The 19,910-nt window shown below is 42.4% G+C and overlaps 1 protein-coding gene across 2 annotated transcripts in view; it reads right to left on the bottom strand.

Moving 5' to 3' along the window:
* Window positions 1-14,244, bottom strand: part of spns2 (spinster homolog 2 (Drosophila)) — a 97,602-nt gene extending 83,358 nt beyond the window's left edge. The window contains exon 1 of one of the 2 annotated variants that reach the window (XM_049591879.1): window positions 13,703-14,244. In XM_049591879.1, the coding sequence (XP_049447836.1) occupies window positions 13,703-13,934 (232 nt within the window). In that variant the 5' untranslated portion in view covers window positions 13,935-14,244. The remainder of the gene's footprint in view (window positions 1-13,702) is intronic. The other variant, XM_049591880.1, reaches the window with a different exon arrangement.
* Window positions 14,245-19,910: the final 5,666 nt, after the last annotated feature.

The raw sequence follows: 19,910 nt of genomic DNA, 5'->3' as shown, positions 1-19,910 counted from the left end.
GTGAACCCATTTCCAAAACTGAACTCTACAATTTTTCAATCAGACTTCTCAACAGTGAGGTGTGATGTGAACTCTTCTTAGCGTGGGAAAACACACCAAGGCATCCTTTTTTGTTCCTATGACTTCCTCCACATACCAGGCATGTTTCATTAAAGAATGGCCCACATACCTACAGCACAGTACATGGCCTCAGGCCTCATGCACTTATCAGTCATTCATTTAACTATAATAAGAAAAATGCACATGAGGATTTAGACTGGTGCGCTGCCCAGATACTTACATCAACAACCTGAATGACGACATGATCCGCCGCAGCAGGCTGTGGGTTTGTCCTAAACATCACTGAACATGTAAGTCATTCAGCCGCAGCTTCAGCATAAAGTATAGTGTTATATATTCAGTGTTATAAATACATGCAATCAAAATGTTTTGTAGTGGTGTGTTGACAGGATTGAGCAGATTTATGTAGTTAAACATGGACCAGTAAACATTTATGGTGCTAAAGAATCAAAAGAACGCTGTAATAACCCTCCCTGGGCAGTGAGGCGTAACCAACCATTCTGGTGTATGACTGCACTGCAGAAACAAACACCTAAACTCAGCCTGTCATTGTCTCATAAGCTATTCTCTCACAGTGCAGCCGAGAATAAACACAGATACAAAAGTCTGCCTGCCTGCTAATCAAGCTGTGCAGTGCAGAATTAGCCAGAATTTAAATGAGGGGCTCGACTGATTGGATAAGATAATGTGTTGCTGCCAGCCCAACATTTAGTTTAATATATGTCGCCCCTGTGACAGCAATGACCGTGGATGGATTACTGAACGGGCCTCCCAGGCACAAACCCAGGGCTCCAAACTGTCAGGGGCCCTCCTGGCTTTCACCTGCAAAATGTCACTCAAATTAACACGTATTTACCAAGAAGAGACTTAAAATGACTACATAGAGATGTAAAACATCCAAAAAGAGACAAAAAAGACCACAAAGAGACTCACAAAGAGACACAAAGAGACTCACAAAGACTAAAAATAGAGGAAGAACAACTACAAAGAGACACAAAGCAACCACAGAGAGACAAAAAAGAGCACAAAGACATGAAAAGCAACTACAAAGAGACTCAAAACGACCTCAGAGATACAAAAAGACTACAAACAGACCCACAAAGACTACAAAAAGTGGCACAAAAACTACAAAGAGACACAAAACTGCTACAAAGAGACACAAACGATGCACAAAGACTACAAAAAAGGGGCAGAGAAACCAAAAAATGTACAAAATGATGACAAAGAGAGACAAAGCAACTACTAGGAGACTCAAAATTGCCCAAAGAGATGCAAACAATTAAGAGTAAAGAGACATTAAACGACTACAGAGAGATGCAAAACAGCTGCAAAGAGACTCACAAAGACTATAAAAAAGAACAACCACAAAGAGACACAAAACGACTACAAAGAGATGCAGAGCAACTACAGCTGGAGAAAAAGGAACTACTAAGAGACCCAAAATGAACACAGAGATGCAAAATGACTCCAGAGAGATGGAAAGCAACTACAAAGAGACACAAAATGGCTACTAAAAGGGGCTAAAAAGTACACACAAACCCACAGAGAGATGTGTAACAACTATTAAAAAGGTGCAAAACAACAACAAAAATAGGCTAAACAAATATAAAATGTGTGTGTTGCGTCTGTGGAGGAGAGGTGGGGGGGGGGCTTCTGCATGTCTCTGCCCAGGGGCTCATTGTCTCATTATCCACCCATGGCAATGACGTCTTGGAAACACAAAACCAACGATACATTCTCATAGGAATTCAATCCTAAGTGTGAACCTTTAACAGCAGAAAAACACACTAAGGGCTGTGTGTGCGTGTGTGCATGTGTGTGTCCACCTCTGACCCGGGGCATTAACAGAAAGATCTAAGTCTTTGACAGAGGTCAGCGCCCTCATTCAACCCCACCTCTTCCCACTAACTCAGTAATGCATACACCAAACACAGTAATGAAAATCCTGCAATCTCATCTCGCTCTGACAACATGACAGATATCCGCAAATGAAATCAAAACAAGAGCGGATGAAACATGTGAGGAAACACACACAGGACCTTATCCTGGGCCTGATCAGTGGATATAAAAGATTACGTAATCCCTGTGCCAGGCTCCAGTATTTACTCCATCACATGTAAATGGGGGGAAAAAGATTACATTTTTCCTCAACTGGGAGGGCCTTTTCAAATATAGGGCTGCTGTAAATAAGCACTCCAAATATTTTTCTAGCAGCTGTGAGAGCTTCCAGGAGCCGAGAGCTAATATCAGTGCTAGCTGCAGGTCTGCTCTCACAACCGCTGGTTGCAGCTTGTGCAGGTCAATATTAGATTCCAATCCTCTCAGGAACAACTTGTTAATGTGTCAGAGAAAAATCCAATTTCAGTGTGTCTCAGGATATTACAGTTTCATCACTTGTAACAAATTTCAAGCTGCTGCTCTGTTGATCAATATTCAGTGTCTGTGTGTTTCGCAAAAATAAATGGATTGCATTGTCGTCTATTTGCATTTTTTCCATCACATGTATCAGCAGTCTCACCCAGAGCGCTGGACTCACGGGAACATTAGAATATGACAACACAGAAATTTCACTTGTTTGTGTTGCTTTGTTGTGTGTGCTGAAATTCAAAACGAGGTGAAATACAAGAGGCCTTTGCTTTTAGTCCGGAGCCACATTGACTCAGTGAGCTTTAGCACCACATTACAGAGAACTATTCATTCAGAGGTTTTGAAATTTTAATGTTTTGCAATGTAAATCTCTTTCCTTTCATTTTATTTCCTGGTGACTTTGCTGACAGACTAGCTAGCTGCGTTGACATGCAGAAACCAGGCTCTCAGGAAGAGCGACAAGCTTTAAAGCTAATTTTACATAGTAGGCAAAAGTGGAACTGCACCGTCCTGATCCATCACATGATGTCATGGGGCCCAGAAAGACTTTTTCCATAGATTTTAGAGAATCTAGAGCCACGAGATTAAAATACTTTATTACCATTCAAGTTAGCAAAGCGCTAAACTGAGTTAGCCATTCAGCCGGCAGAGGTAAGATGCTCGCCCACACTCAGGCATGTTTGGCTGCTGTAAGTCTCTAGTGCGCTTGCTCTGCGGACCCCATAACTCAAGCGGAAAAGTGCCCAACGTCATCTCCACTATTATTGTGTTGTCTAATTGGAGGATTTGAGAGGTGGGCCTTCTGTGGTGGCCACGACAACAAGTTAACACTTGGTAAAAAATGGAGGAGAAACTGGTGGTACTTCCTGTGATCCACCCTCCTTTTTTAGGGTCTCAGGGTCTAAGTAGGTAATTTCAGCTGGCCGGAATAAACGGTAGATTGATTACACGGGGACATTAGGGTAAGTAGGTGATGGGGTGGTTGTCTGGCAACACTAAAAAGGCACAGCAAATGTTTTTTACTGGTGGCATTCATATCAAAATAAAAAAAGGCAGTGTGGTGCACCTCATGTTTTGCAACCTGTGAAACGCTCTCTGTGTGATTGGGGCCTCACTGCCGAATGAGCGATACCATTAGCTCCCACTAGACCTGGCTGGTGCATGGTGCATTCAACTGGAATGTAACAAAATAACCTCGAGGCCGACATATGTAACCAGTCAAAAATATTGCCGTTGGTGAATTGATTAATGATTAACTGTTGACATCGCTCCTTGAAATGGATGTGAATGAAAAAGTCGTCTTACAAGAAAGAACACAAAAAAAACAACAGGTTTATGTGATTCTGACAACTCAAATTAACAACCACTGCTTGTGCTATTTCCTTAGTGTGTTCCCATACAACACATTAGTGATACAGTCCTACATATTTTCATTTCAACAACATCGCAGCTCCAACATTTCCTTGTTAAAGTTTGCAGAGATAATCACAGGGAATGCAGGGAGTGAGAAAAGCAAATTTTTGTCCTATCACCTTTTATAAGCGGGGATGAGCTGCAATTTGACAGCATGTCAAACACAGCAAAGTGCTCGACACATCCCAAATCTCTCCTCCTTCCTTCCTGCCATCTTGCTGTCTGCCTGAAGAGATGGATTTCAGCTCTTTCTTCACATAAACACCCCAGTCTTCTCGGATAATGAGACAGGAAGGGAGGGGCGTCTTTTTAACATGGGGGCAAATTGCGAATGGGTGTATGAAAGGGCCGGATGGCGACCGGGAGAATCCCTCTGCTCATGACTCATCTCGCTGTCACTCTATCATGTCTTAAAATCTGGACTGAAGTTAACGGACACTGTGTTTATCTCAGGGCTTTAATCCTTGAGCAAACTTGTAGGCGGAGGACACAACACCAAAGAAAACACCACCGCCCCGTCCTTATGTCCACACACACTCCTCTGATGACAGAGGGGAGGTCAGCGATTATCAGACTACCACTCACCTTCACGTGTCAAAGATCAACAGGCAGCTTGAGCAAGCACTGCTGCTGTTTACAAGTGGACTCGTCAAGCTACTGGAAGTTTAAAGATAAGAACCATTTAAGACATTGAATGATAAGCAAAGGCACTGTGTGTTGAGAGAACCACTCAGATTCTATCCTAATGTTGGATTTTGTTAAAAACAGGATGTGTGGCTTTGATGTGGCAGAGTTTGACACACACAGAATAGAGACAACTGCCAAAAGCTGAGTTATGACTCAGAGAGGAAGAATGTGAGATGTTAGATGCAAATTGCGGTAATCAGGCACTCGGGTTAAAGTAACCAAATTGCCATGAGCTGTGACCAATCAATACGATACCTGCCTAAATATCACAATGCGGATACTGAAATGATACCACGGCAAAAACCTACAGAGGAAGTAATTTGACTGGATGCAATTTGCATACTTTTAGTTTTGGCAGCTTGCAAGTCATGGTAAAGTTAATATTACCAGTGCGAACGTTAGAGATGTTTGCTGCAATGGTAAGTAAGCTAAAAAGATAAAGCCAAACAGTTTTCATTGTCCTTTACCGCCTTATCAAACTTGAAAAAAGTTGACTTATCACAAAATATATCACACTCATTTGACCTGAGGGCATGGGCATGATGTAATTGTGTTATCTATCACATTAGCAACCTGTCGCTCTTTGAATTCTTTGTCAGGCTGGATGTGTTGACTCCCTTGGTCTGTGTATAAGTGGCGCTCTAGTTAAACTATGACACCCTGGTACGCCTTGTGTATCAGTTTTGGATGCTCAGGGACGGTGTGTCAATTTATGCTAGTTATAGTCTTTGTGTCTTGTCAAAATGAACTTTCGTTTTCAAAAGAAAATGTGGAGTTCCTGCTCCAAGGTTTACTTCCTGAGGTTTAAGCAACAAAAGTATGTGGTTAGGTTTACAAAAAACACATCATGTTTGGCTTAAAATAAGTATGTTTGTTACTAACGTCATGTTACATCGTGTGACATACATCATCTGACATCTGTCAACAACACAGCACGTTACACAATAATAGAACACTACATTGTTATTACAATATCTCCACTGACTTTTGGTTTACAAGGGACACTAACAGCAAGCTCCTGGGTGAAAGTAAATGGTAAATGGTAAACTGTATAGCAATTTTCTAGTCTTCCGACCACTCAAGATGCTTTTACACTACGTCACTTTCACCCATTCACACATGCATGGTGCCACCTGCTACTCAGTTACCATTCACAAGCTCTCAAACACCAATGGAACAGCCACAGGAAGCAATTTGGGGATTGGTATCTTGGCCAGGGATACTTTGACATGTAGACTGGAAAAGCTGGGGATCGAACCACCGAAGTCTGAAGGTTATTGGCCCACCTCCGCTCCCACCTACCCTACACACACACATACTTGCTCTTTAAGGTAGTTGCCCAGCAAGCCAAAAAATTACATCACCCAGTGCGTCCCATACTCCCACTACAGGGTGCCATGATGCGTGTTTGGCGCGTTGTGAGTCTGGCCGGAGTGACGGTAGGCATGAACACTTGTACTTACAGCCATGCCTCTCCCACAATGTCTGTAGAGACACACACTGTTGCAGTGGGCTGCTGTTGCACATCAACACAACTCATAGGAAATGCGGCTCTTATTAAAACACTGTCATTCTTTAAGTACTAATAAAATGGGATATAGCACTATAGTCGTCAGGGTATTGCAATACCTTTATAGTATTAGTACACCTTGCAGCACTAGTCACTGCTGCAGCTCCAGCTGCTAACCACGCTGGTGAACAGCCCAAATCAACAGACCAAACTACAATAACTAATCTCCTGTTGTTTCCTCTGGCATCCACCTGTCCCTCTCACCTCACACAGTATCCTTAAGTCACATCTCTCTTTAGTCCACAGTTTAACCTCTGCTCTCCTGAATGGGCAGCACAGTATGTAAAAATATCCTCTCTAGAATGCAACATATGTAATGGCCTCATAGCTGTGATGAGTGATGTCAGATGCAAGGTTGGGGCGATGCCAAAATAACAGCTGTATGGAGAAAAAGAGTCAAAGAGTCACAACAAAGTGACCATCAGCAGAGCCGTGAAGTGGCGCGTTCATAGCCGGGGGGCCACGGAGGTGAAAGCTGCTGCGAGGGAAGTGCGTCTGCACGATGGTGAAATCTGGAGTAGCCACATGAAAGAGTCTGCGCTGGCAGAGGAAAAGGCTGCGTCTAATTCCACTGGTTACTATTACAGACGTCGGCTAAATCGGAGCCTAAAGAACACACAGACTGTTTTCTCACAGCAGTGGGAACGGCACGCCAGGATATAGACATAAAGAGATTAGTGGGATATCTGTGGGAAACCAGTCTGGAAAAGTCCACTTGGTAGGATATCATGTAATTGTTAATGCCTCTGTGTAACATCTGTTGAATAGTGTCAATATTTTGCTGTCAACAGTGAAATAAAAGATTCTGAAAGACGCTGAAATAGATTGTCTTAAAGAAGCGCAGAAGCGACGTTCAAATTCAAAGAGACGTTTCATGCTGTACAGCCTAATTCGAAACAGCTCAACATCAGATGGAAAAAGCTTGGTAAGAAAGACGCAGCAACCCTATAAAATAAATTACAAGAGGCCCTTCCATCTTTTTAATGCCTCTGCTGTTGTTTGGGGACCTTTAATGTCAATGCTATAAAACGAGAGAGGGTGAAATAGGGAGAAGTGTGAAGGGTGAAACAACCCACAGCTAAACCCCAAAGCAGCTCGAGCGTACAGCCTCTCACACACAGTTTATTAGTGAAGAGACACTTCTTGTGTGTCTAATCCTGACATATTCTGCTGCAACACTTCATGTTACTGAGGAAGATCTGTGATGACATGTTTCTACCAGCAGCTAAAAAAAATGTCATTCTACACTCCGGGTTGTTTTATTCCGTTTTCTACTTTTGGATTTGCGTGAATTTGATTTATTCCCCAATGTCCCAACAGACACCTACACAGTCTTCACTTCTCTTCTTTTCCAGCCTCTGTGGAACTGAAAGTGGTGCCCTTTCTTCAATTTTGAGCACTTACACTCCAGAAAGAGCGCTTTGGGTCTTGACAGCAGACAGGAACACATGTAGAAGACGGAAGATAAGCTCAGCATTTACCCTTTGATTGCTTCATGAGGAAAGGGATGCCCCAGGCTTATGTGGACGGTGATAATGAGTAGCCACAAAGTAACTGGACACAATGCTGTCAGGAATTAATCTGCATAGCCTGTCAGACTGGATAGATTGCTAGTGCGACAAAGAGCTTGTCTTTAAGAGGATTATTCCCACACGGTCATCTGTGTCTATATGCAAGATGCCAAAAGTTCACATGCAAGGGTTCTGAACTCGTCCACTGGGATATGACAGCCCAGACAACAGAATAAAATACTGGCATTGTTTATTTCTTCAAAGCACTTCATTTGTACATATGTATCATATCAATGTTTTTAAGGTGATCTTATATATGAGCTGACTTTATTATTGGGAGGTGGAGGGGATGGTGGTGGTGCCAATCTGCAGACCACTGTTCGATACCAACAAATAACAAAATCTGTTGTTTTTTAACACCGCCTTTTCAACCGCATTTTAGCCACCAAACGTGGTTGTTTTTTTTTAGCAACCCATCGTTGTTTTCCAACAGGGATAGTGCCACAAAAAGCGGCTGTTTTTTGCCAAGTCACTGCATCACTGCATTTCCTGCCTAGATAGTGCTTAAAAAGCGGTTGTTTTATACGAAGACGTTGCTGCATTTCCAGCTGGGAGAGAAAATCAGTGTTTCTTAACAAGACATCTCTGCATTACTTGCCAGGATAGTGCTAAAAAAAAATACAAGGTTTTACTGAGACATCGCTTGGTTTCCTGATGGGATATTGGCATAAAAAGCAGTTGTTTTTTACTGAGACAACCCTGCCTTTCCAGCTGGGATGGTGCCACCCAAACTGGGTATTTAAGGCCAATACTTGATCTTTTTCTAGCCATAACCAAGTTGTTGTTGTGCTTAAATCTAATTACACCTTATCTCCAGCACTGTTAAAATGCCATATAATAATGTACAAATATGACATATCCACGGTTTGCAGAATGCACAATGCCAACATTTACTGTGGCGATTGGGTTGGATGTGACCATGTTTTTCTAGTATTCCTGGAATGGCAGCTTGACTGAGACAACTCAGTTTAAAGTGCCTGGAAGAAGCGCTAATCTGCAGCTCCCCAACATTTCCGTACACCACAGATTAGGCTGCAGTCAGTTAGTTACCACTCCCCAAATCTCCCCATTGCTGGCTGAGAAGGGGGTGACCCTGGGTGCACACAGGGGGGTTGGCTAGATTTAACACACACACCAGGGTTTACTTACTTAACCAAGCAAATAACTTAAAGTGCTGAGTGTCTGCCTCACATATCCTCATATTCTCTGAAAAAACGCTTAATCCCCTCTTTATGATAAGCTGTCGAGGAGCTTGGACTGTCTGCTGTGGGACTACAGGGAGACCGACACCGGGATTTAAGGTTCCAAAGCCACCTTAAATTAAATTAAACATGGTGGCCCTCTAAATCTCAGAGCTCTTATGCACTCTAAAAAGCAAATGGAATATAAGTGTCTGTGGTTTAAATGGCTACTTCCAAAAGGCCAGACACAAGTGACCCAACCGGTGCATTGTAAGTCATCAGGCCTCCACTCCAATCTTGGAAGGTCTTCATCTCAATTCCCTGCAAGCTGCTTTCCTGAAATGCAACAAGCAGTCACAGGGACACCCTGAAATGTCCCAGACGCTCCCCATTTGTCTGCATCACAGACAGTCGTAAAACAAGCACAGGCTTCTAAAGGAGCACTCCAGGTCAGGGATGACCTACCGACTGAACAGCTGAGTCTGAAGTCCAATTTACTGCACACGGTTTGTAGCTGACTGCTGTGCTGTCTCTCACACCCTCCTTCTCTTCAGCACCCTTGAAACTTAATAGTGGCCTGTTCACACTTGGTTTTGGCCCATAAGTGTGCTTGACAAAAAACAGATCGCTGTCTCTTTTGCCAGTTCCACATCATAGAAACATGGAAATTGCAGAAATTTAATCTGTCTGTCGTCCTGTGATGATCCCGAGTTGAACACACCACATTACAAGAGTGAAACAGATACTCAAAATGTGTTTTAAAGGGGGTGTAAAGAGCAGTTTAAAGGTCCAGTGTGTAAGGTTTAGGGGGATTTAGTGGCATCTAGTGGTGAGAAATGCATATTGCAACCAGCTGAAATTTCTCCTGGTTAGAAATCCTTCAGTGTGAAATGCCCGGGAGATTTTTACCGTCGACCACATTATCCCCAGAGGTCTCCTCCTCTCCAACATAAATGGATCAGGTGATTTAGACCCTTAAAAACACTGAATGAGGGGCTGCTAACTGCGGTGGCTGGCGTGAAAACATGAAAACGTGAAAATGCAAATGTATAAACATGGTGGTGCAACTTGGTGGACTTCCTGAATGAGAGCCTGCACCCCATGTGGATATGAGCGGCTCATTCCAAGGTAACTAAAACAGAACAGTTCTTGATTTCATTTGATTATACACTAAATAAAACATTCTATTATTATCCATTCCTGCCAATATATCCCCCAAAATCCCACACACTGAACCTTTAAGGGATGGAAAAATAGAAATGTACTCATTTGCTTACATTACACTAAATTTCATTCCCACACACACTATTGAAATCTAAAGGACGACACAATCAATACTGAGTTTGTTTTCCACTCATTCTAGAGCCCAAACATTCTCTCCAATATACAGCAGCTTAAGTCTCATGTAATTACTTTGTTTTGAAGCTGTCCCTCTTCGCATACTGCTGGCATTAAAAATTCAAGTCTTGTAAAACACATATTGGCGGTGCATCTATCAAATCCAGAACAAAACAACCTCTCGTAAAAACGAAAAGACATTGTGGCTTCTTCCTTCTTCTGTGGTTCTCACCATCATCTTGGAAAAGTCAAGTGTTGGAAATCATAAAAAGCAGTTTGTATGTGGGATGTTTTTTTTATGTGCGTGTGTGTGGCTTCACCTCTGACACTGGGGATTAACAGAAAGATCTGAGTCTTTGCATTGGTGGGTGCAATTTTCCCATCATTGTTGTGGAGCAGAATAGCCCTGGTGTCTGGAATGGTCACCCTCTGTCTCTGTGACAATGCTTTAGTGATCCACACACACTACAGTCACGGCTGTTGGTACAAAGACCTTTTGACGTCGGAGGGGGAATGGCATCGCTTGGGCTCAGCCTGCATTCTGCGTCCACTTCCCTTCCACTGCCTTCCACTGCAGCAGCCGGCCCCTCCCCTCACCTCGCAACTCCCCTCTCTCATTCAGCCCCCTCTTGAAATGGTGGGGAGAGTCTTTTCGAATGTGTGTGTGTGCGCTCATGCTTGTTTAATTGACATTAAGAGCTATGAGTTGAGATGCGCTTTGGGTACCTGCTGCTGAAGAAAGAGAACAAGAAAGCCGGAGAGGCTGAAAGCAAAGAGTGATTAGAGTGAAGAAGAAGAAGAGACAGAGAGCTAATGGGAGATTGAGTCCTGATGGTGCAGACGGAAGAAGGAGGTGGAAATGGAAATCAATACTTAATTTTTCTTAGAACAATGTAATAAGATCAGAAATTGCATCAGGAAAACACAACATTTAAGCTAAATGTGTTGTTTACAGTTTTACAATAACCAAAATCCCCCATTATATCTAATTAAACAGCACATAATACAGCTCTACACACACAACACCCTCTGTGCTTTCAACACAGATGCACTGCTTCCACCATCTATTACTGCAACACAGCTCACACAGCAGAATAGGACAGAATGGCTTGAGGGAAGCAGGAGGGAGAACAGCAGATCAGCTCATGCTGTATGTATTAGTTGTGTCTGATGCACATGGTCGCCAGTCCTCAGTCTGCGCGAGGGTCCGACGCACATGCTGCCCATGCATAATGCAAAAGCAGCGTTTAGGTGCCACGGAGGAGAAGGGAAGGGACCCCTCTCTCTGCGCCACATGCACCGAGCACAGCCTCTCCCCACGAGGGTTCACCCAGGCTGCTGCAACCACCCTCCCCTCCCCAACCCCATCATCCTGCACTCCCTTCCTCCTCCCTTTTCCCCCACTTTCTCCCCATCTCTCTTCCTCCTGTCACAGCACAGCAAGCCCTCGTAGGTCCGGTGAAGTTAACGGCTTTGCAGAGGATTTTCTGCTTTGCAATACGAGATAGAGACGAGATAGAGACAATAGTGGCGGGATCATGATGGAGATGATTGAGTTGTTTTTGAGCCCCTTAATGAGGGGTTTCCTCTGATCAAAGCACAAGGAGGTGTGAGGACACAGGAGTACAAATTGCCATCGTAGAGGGAGACCGAAGCATCCTCGACTGGGGATGAGGCTTTTAAAGCTATCTGCTGTGACTGAGTGGTGCTTAAAGATGCTGAGATTAGATATGTCACATCAACACATTCTTGGTTGCAGGTCGAGCGGCTAAAGCCATCCCGCCGTGATGATCATTCAGGTGCCTGAGGGTTTGTAGCTTGACTCTTAACAGACCGGACCTGAAGCCCTCAGGGTGATGAGCCGTAGGCATGTGGCTATTAAGTGTACACATTGTTCTGCTTGAATATGCCACTCCTTCTATCTACCAGGGAGTGAAGCCCACCATTTTCCCCCTGATTTATCAATTACAGAATCTTAATAGCAGATAATTATGTTGCAAATTATGTGTGAAGACAGAAAAAAACAAAATACAATATTTGCCAGTGGACTTTTGTTGTGTGTTGAATTAATCGGCAACTAATATGATTTTGATTGATTGGTGTGAGCAATTTTTTAAGGAAAAAAAAAAAAGTCAAAATTCTCTGATTTCAGTGTCTTAAATGTAAATATCTTCCTGTTTCTTTGCTCCTCTATGATGATAAACTGAATATATTTGTGGCTGTGGACAAAACCAAGACATGTGTAGGCTTTTGGAAACACCGATCAGCATCTTATAAACCCAAGTAATTGATTAATTGAGAAATAATTGTCAGTGGCAGCCCATGTTGTGTGACTTTAAGTATGTCAGAGTATCAATAGAAACTTGCACTTTAACCAGGAAGCATCTCTTTGTACAGTCTCCCCATGAACACGCTTCCCTCCATTCTCCATGCTGCAGCAATAATTTTAACTCATTCAGTGCCACAGTCAAAGGCTTGATAAGTAAATCCAGTAAGTATTGAAAAAACCAAGCTGAGGATAAAATGTCAACTTGGTCTGGTTTAACACTTTAATGTGCACAGAATCATTAATAAGGAATCCTTAATAATTTACAAAATGATTGTGAAAAAAGCAGCTTCTTGATACCTGGATAGAAACAAGGTGTGAGAGGAGACACTGGACAATTTTAATAATTTGATTCTGCCTACATTTTTCTCTTCAAAATCTGCAATTTATCCTACTAAACTTTGCATCATCATCATCATCATCATTATCATCATCATCAGTTCCATAATTGCACAACAAATGCAGAACACACTCTAAGACACAAGCTTAATTCCCAGGTGCACACAGTGTTCAGCTTTAATAATGATGCCCTGGATCTGGAGCTATAGTGAGAAAAATGCGGAAACTTGAGGGGGATGAACACCACATGGCTTCATCACACACAGCATCACACAGTGAGCTGCCTGCCCGCACAAAATACAGCCTGTGAGATGCTGTTGGACTACATGGCTCCCAGAAAGAGGCGAAGAACTAATGACTGATTCTTCACACTGATACACTCCCTCTTCCTCTCCCTCATTTTGCAGTAGCACACGCACACACACACACACACACACACACACACTGCGAAAGCATGCAGCCAGGTTCGCGGATGGAGAGTTGATCGCCTTAATTGATCGATCTGCAATTATCTGCCAGCTCCGGGTTAAAATCATTACTGTCAAGCATTTTCCTCGAGTGACAGCGAAGACATCTATCTGATTTGACCACAACACACTCAGTCTGAACCCATGCAAACACACACCAGCCTTGTGGTTTCAGCAGATTGTCCACTGCGCTCCGGCAAGCCCCATTGTTCCGCCCGTCTCAGCTGAGGTGTGCAGGCTGCTCTACACCAGCTCACAGGCAATTAGCGCAATCACTCCAGCAAAGAGAGAAATCTGTTCTGCTGTGTTTGCTGGAGCCCCTCAGACAAAATAACATTATTCTAACACAGCTCTAATAGAAAGGGAGAAGTCAGGTCTCTTACCGGCTACAGTGTATCTATCCATGTAATTGAGGACGTTCCCAAAACTGAGGATCCCGGCGGCAGCAGCCGGTGAGCGGCATCTGAGCAGCGCCGCGCGGAATTTCTGCCCCGGTTTGCACGGGTGAAGGTCCGGATTGGATTTCAGCGCTGGGCTCATGCTGCCCGAGAGCGTGCGCACCTCATCCGAACTGCTGCAGCCTTCAATCTCGCATCCATCGCTCTCCACGCACATTTTCTGGCACGAAAGATCCAGCGCAGGAAAGATAAAAAAAAAAAAAAAAAAAAAAAATTGAAAGAGAGAATGGAGAGGAGAATAGTTGAGCACGGAGCAGACTCAGCGATGGTCTGTGGGGTTTGAAATTATTCGCAGTGAAATTGTTGTTGTCTCAAGTGTTGAAGCGCAGGAGTCGCTCTTCTCTGGATCATGTTTTTCTAGCAGTGTGACGGCCGGGCTTTGCGCTCCTTAGTATTTTTTTTCTAAGTACAGAGAGCTATAGTGCAGGGGGTGTGACCTGGCTGTAAAAAACTCCTCCCATGAAGCCCCGCAGCGAATGAGCCGCACCTGATACTGTGGTGCAGATGCCGGGGAATTGCAATCGTAGTGTAGTGCGGCTGGAAAAACCTCTCAGTTATTTGAGGAAGCTGAGAGTGGTGGGAAATGGGTGGGTGGGTGTGACTTCATTTATCTATATATTTATTAATCTTCATCGCATTTATCAGGGAGCAACGACTGCTGACTGAGAAAACATTACTGGTGAATAGAAATAGGTCACTGAAGTATGTTGCACAGACACATTTAGAGATGAAATGAAGCTGCTGCACCGCCCCTGGGCTGCTCATATTTTTAGTAAAGGGTCCCAAATACATCTCTGGATTTATTTGCAGGGGCGTAGCACCAAATTCTGCCTGGGCCCCCTGCCCCTCCTGTCTTGATCCATATCTCTCTCACACAAGTTTTGAAATGAACTCAGTTTGCTGTCTCTTTTTTTCTTTTTTGGAACCCTCATTTCCCTTTCTCAAATCTTGATTTGAGCACACTGCATTACAAGAGTGAAACAGATACTCAAAATCCATTTTAAAGCACGTGAAAAGAGCAGTTTAAAGGTCTGGTGTGTAAGATTTGGCAGATTTAGTGGCATCTAGTGGTGAGGACTGTACATTGCAACCAGCTGAAACTTCCCTCAGTTAGCATTCCTTCAGTGTTAATTATTCAGGAGGGTTTTTTTTTTTTTTACCATAAGCTGAATTATCCACAAAGGTCTCTTCCTCTCCAACACAAGTGGACCGGGGTCTCATTTATAAACACTGTGTACGCACAAAATGAGGCCTGAAAGACGCGTACACCACTTCCCACGCCAAAGTTGCAATCTATAAAAACAGACTTGATGGGAGAAACTTTGACCCGTCCTTACGAACATTTTAGAGACGGGATGAGGACGCAGACGGTGAGGTGGAAGCCTGAGTGTAGAAATTGTCAAATATTTTTTCTCACATTTTTTGCTTTTATCCGTATACCTACATACATACAGTATGGATCCTAGATATATATAATTATAAATGAGACCCCATTAACAAACAATAACAAAATGCAAACAAAACCGAACTTTTCATCCCAGGCTTTTCGAGGGCCCCCCTCCCATTGGTACACTGGGTTATCAGTCCCAGTTTTCCCCTCACTGTGGCGCCCTCGTTTGTTTATTTATATTTGCTGCTTTTTTTTCTCTCCACAAATCTGAAATGTCAAAACTGAACTGATTTAGTTTAGGTCCTCACCTTGTCACACTGACAGTCATTTGTTGAAGTGAAAATAGCAACAAATGTTGACCCAAGTGTGTTACAGAGAGATGAGATTTTGATATGATGATTACATTCAAATAAAAACACATTGGCAGAATTATAAGGATTAAAAAAACATCAATAAAGATGTAGAATACATGATTCTGGATACAATCATGAAAACACACAGCATTGCACATAAAAACAAACACATAGAAAGTGTGAGACCAGTTATGTCTTCGTCATGACCAATTTAAAAAGACTAAAGAAAAGAAATGGGTCCTCAGATGGGTTTTAAAGATATCAGGAGGGGGAGCTCTAATAGTGAGTTGCAAACTAGAGGTCTGGAGGTGGAGTAGACAATGAGGAGTTCAGAGATTTAACCTGGTGGAAGTCCATGCAGGGCTTTAAAGACAAATAAAATAATCTCAAACTCCTCTTCTTCCCTACTTCACAGGTCAGTACAGCAGAGATATGGTCACTCTTCTCTCTCTTGCATTCTGAACCAGCTGCAGGTGAGATAAGACTGTCTGATTTGCAAGTAGATGAGATAAGAAGAACTATGTTCTCCAAATTCTCAGCAGAGCAGGAATGATTTCAATTCGGCAAGTGATCTAATCTCGTGCTGACGGCAGAGTTGATTTGTTTACAAAATTCTAAACCAGAATCAAGATAACAACAAGACTTCTTGCACGGGAGTTTACATTCAATGACAGAGGCCTGAGAGTGTTGATTGTGGTGTTTGTGTAGAGATTGATTTAATACTGGGTGTAGCTTACAACATATTCATGAACTACAGTGCAGAGCCTTTAGCATATGTGTTTGGGAAGTACTGAGCATATGACTGGATAAATGAGACTTGGATTACACTGCACGAGTTGTGTAAGAGTTTGTAAATGGATGCAAACTCTGCTGGAGTTTTGGACCCCATTACCTTGACTTGTGAAGAATGTTCACCTTTTTTGGATTCCTTCTTCACCGTGGAGGCATGTGAGAAAAAGTTTTCTCCATGAAATCATGACACGTGGTGAGTAACTGATATATAAATGGTAGTTCTGTGGTTGAGGTATTCCTTTTGACTGAAAGTGAAATGTTTTTCTGTTCACAGATATGTTCAGCTCCATCACCACAGAAACAGGCAGGTTTACTGGCCTCCCTGAAGAGGAGACACTTTGTTATATGGCCTACTTTAGGTGAAATTGAAGAAGAAGTGTGTCATGTTTATTGGCACATTATGATCATTAAAGCTCCGCTCTTGTCCTTCATTTCTGATTGATTCCAGTTTTTGTGGCAGTTTTTAAGGGCAAATGTTTCACCACTGACACAATATTTTTGGTGTCTCTGAAGTCCAACTGATTTACTTATATTGTGGAGCGAATTATTTTGCGTGTTCATAATGTGTTCACAGTGTCTTTTAACTGTACCACAATCGAGGCTAGAGGGTAAGGGAGATCGTGCCTTTGCAGTAGCTGCTCCAAAACTTTAGAATAGCCTTCAGCTGTCAATCAAATGCTTCCCCTCCATTGACACTTATAAGACATGTTTTCAATGCCCTTTGGTTGCTGTTAGTGGTTTTAATATTTGAGTATTTTATAATTTTTTCACGTATGTAATCATTCTTATTCTGTTTTATATTTGTGTACATGTTATATTGCTATATATTTGTGTGTCATTCTTTGAATTTGTACATGACTTTGGTCAGCTGCACTTGTTTTTAAATGTGCTATATAGATAAACTTGATTTGATTTGATAAGTATTAGGCTACAAACGTCCTTGCATATACAGTTTTAGGAAACAGTCAGATTGCTTTAATGAATAACCTGGTGTGGTCAGGTGTACAGGAACGTCTGTCAAGATGTGCAGCACTGAAATTTTTAAAAAGCCCACATGGTTACTGGGCTTTCCCACTACACACAATGAGCTCCGACAGAAGTGCAACTGACCTTCAACAGTAACCGACCACTGGAGCTTTCGCGTATTGTCGGATGAACAGTCATGTTGTAAGCTTCTTCCTAGACAAGGTGACATTTGGGTCAGAGTGAGAAGTCAGTGCTCTAATTGGTCCGTTGTGCTGATGAGGGAAAAATAATACATTTACTGTGTGTACAGTGGTGTAAGTGCACTACATGGTGATTGCATTTTCTCTGAATAACGGCCACAGGAAGAGTAGCGCCAGTTGGAATTCCAATAAACATAACAGTGGCCATGACACAACCTCTTAAAGATGTCGTAATCACACACTGTATACGTGGAAATTATAATTTGTCCGAACACATGTCACTCCATTGTTCAATAAAACAGAAAGGAGAAATGAGAGTTTCAGTGGAGAGTAACTCTGCACCTTAAACTCCCATGAAGCTGTCACATGAGGGCAGGTATAATCAAATATCGTTGACATATCATCTCAAAAGTTAGAAGCATTCTGAATAACCATTTGCGAACTCCATAATTCTAACCAAAATAATCTCACACACTAAAAACCACTGGGCCAGTAAAACACCAACACAATACTGGATTCATTTACCCAGTACCTAAGACAGTGGGTTGTTTTGACCCAATTTGATTGTTATTTTTTCTTCACATGACTGTTATGGTTGCAAACTTTTATAATCAACTCTCTTTTAAAACTCACATGTCAGTGTCAGGCAGCAACCTCCAGGGCTGAAAAATGAAGCCAACATGGTGGTGCCAAAAACTTAACGGGCACTTAAGGCTGGCTCCAGAAGCCGGTCAGTCCTCATAGACAGCCATGTTAAAATGTCCAACTTTACAACAGAAATAAACATGTTTACAGTCTGGTTTTGGTCTCTATACCTAATTTCGACTCACCTATGTACATTTTTATAAAGACTTAAAGTTTTTGCATAATTAATGGAGGACTACTTTGAGGGACAGGCCGTCTGCTGATAGTGCCCTCAGCTTCTCAGACAGATCCACCTCCCGCACATTTAAAGCCTCCACCTCTCACCCAAATATGGTCACTTCTGCCTCCAAAATCCAAGATGTTGATGGCCAAAATGCCAAGCTTGAGATTTCAAAACAGGAGACCACAAACCAATGGGTGACATCACTTGAGCAACATCCATTATTTTTGCAATCTATGGTCAGTATTTATTTATTTATTTATTTATTTTTTACAGATTGTTTACTAATATGGAAATGTGGATCTGGGAAGAAAAAATGAACTTCAGACACTCATGCGTGGAGCAGGAACAAATGCATTTGAATTAAGTTTTCATCCAAAAAACATGGCTGCTTCCATTAAAACACAGACCGGTTTCAACCCCAAGGTCTTCGTCAAGGTGCAAAAGGGTTGACAGGAGTCAAGCAACACATTTTAAAAGCTTGGTAAGGGATGTCACCCATCCTGATTACTAAGTGAATACAGGTGGGTGATAACAGTGGATTACAATTGGGGGCCTTTTTGTTTTTATCTCCTTTGCTGAACACTTGTGAAGGTGTGTCAACCTCAAAATGGCCATGTTTCTTTTTTTTAATAAAGGCTCCTCACACGAGTGCCTGAAGTTCATTTTTTCTTCCCATGTGCTGACTCTTTTCTTCAAGAGTGCCTGCGTATTTTCTTGAGTCTCATATGATAAAGACAGTCCTCCAGCACACTATTTCCTTGTTCTCCATGGAAATGTGTATCCTTTGCATGCCCATCATTTTGTACAGATAACAAGACATTTGTGACACGTTTAAGGTCAGACTTGAGCTTGTTGTATCTAACATCAGTCAAAATAAGTGAATTTTGGTTTGAATAGATAAATGCCCCAAAAAATCCACTATCACAGGATGAAAACAATCCATTTGTACTTTGTAAATTTAACCCAGTATTGACCCAGGCCAGTGATTTTTAGTATGCAGTGACATAACATGTTGAAAAAATATTATACTGTGACACACTGATTCCAAAATAATTCACAGATGCACAAACCCTTTATAATTATCTATTGACAATTGAATAATGCCATCCTGTATGACACTATGTTGACATTTTTTAATGATAAAAAAAGGGTTCGCATCATCCTTGTTAATGTGCTGAGCAATAGGCCAAAAGCTGCTGGAGAATAACTACTAAGATTCGGAGCCCACAGCAAACACTGACTCCACATTGGGGAGAATGTTATTTAAGAGGATCCTACCTATCAGTACAAGTCGGGGCAAATGATTTGCTGTCGCGACATCGGTCTGAGCCCGAGGTGCTAATCAATCTCAATCTCCTGGTTGTCTGCTGCATTGTGCACTGCACACATTTAGGAGATGTTTACACAAAAGACAACAGCAGTGGTTTAAACACTCCCTGGAGGAGGCTGAAAAGAGCTGATTATTGTAATTGCAGCACTAAAATTTACATGAATTATTTTTCACCAGCATAGCAGACCCATTAGAGCGCTAATTTTTCATTCTGACCCAAATGTCACCTTGTCT

The sequence above is a fragment of the Epinephelus fuscoguttatus genome, linkage group LG12, assembly GCF_011397635.1.
Source record: "Epinephelus fuscoguttatus linkage group LG12, E.fuscoguttatus.final_Chr_v1".
NCBI classification, from domain to species: domain Eukaryota; kingdom Metazoa; phylum Chordata; class Actinopteri; order Perciformes; family Serranidae; genus Epinephelus; species Epinephelus fuscoguttatus.
This window is presented reverse-complemented; position numbering and strand designations above follow the sequence as displayed.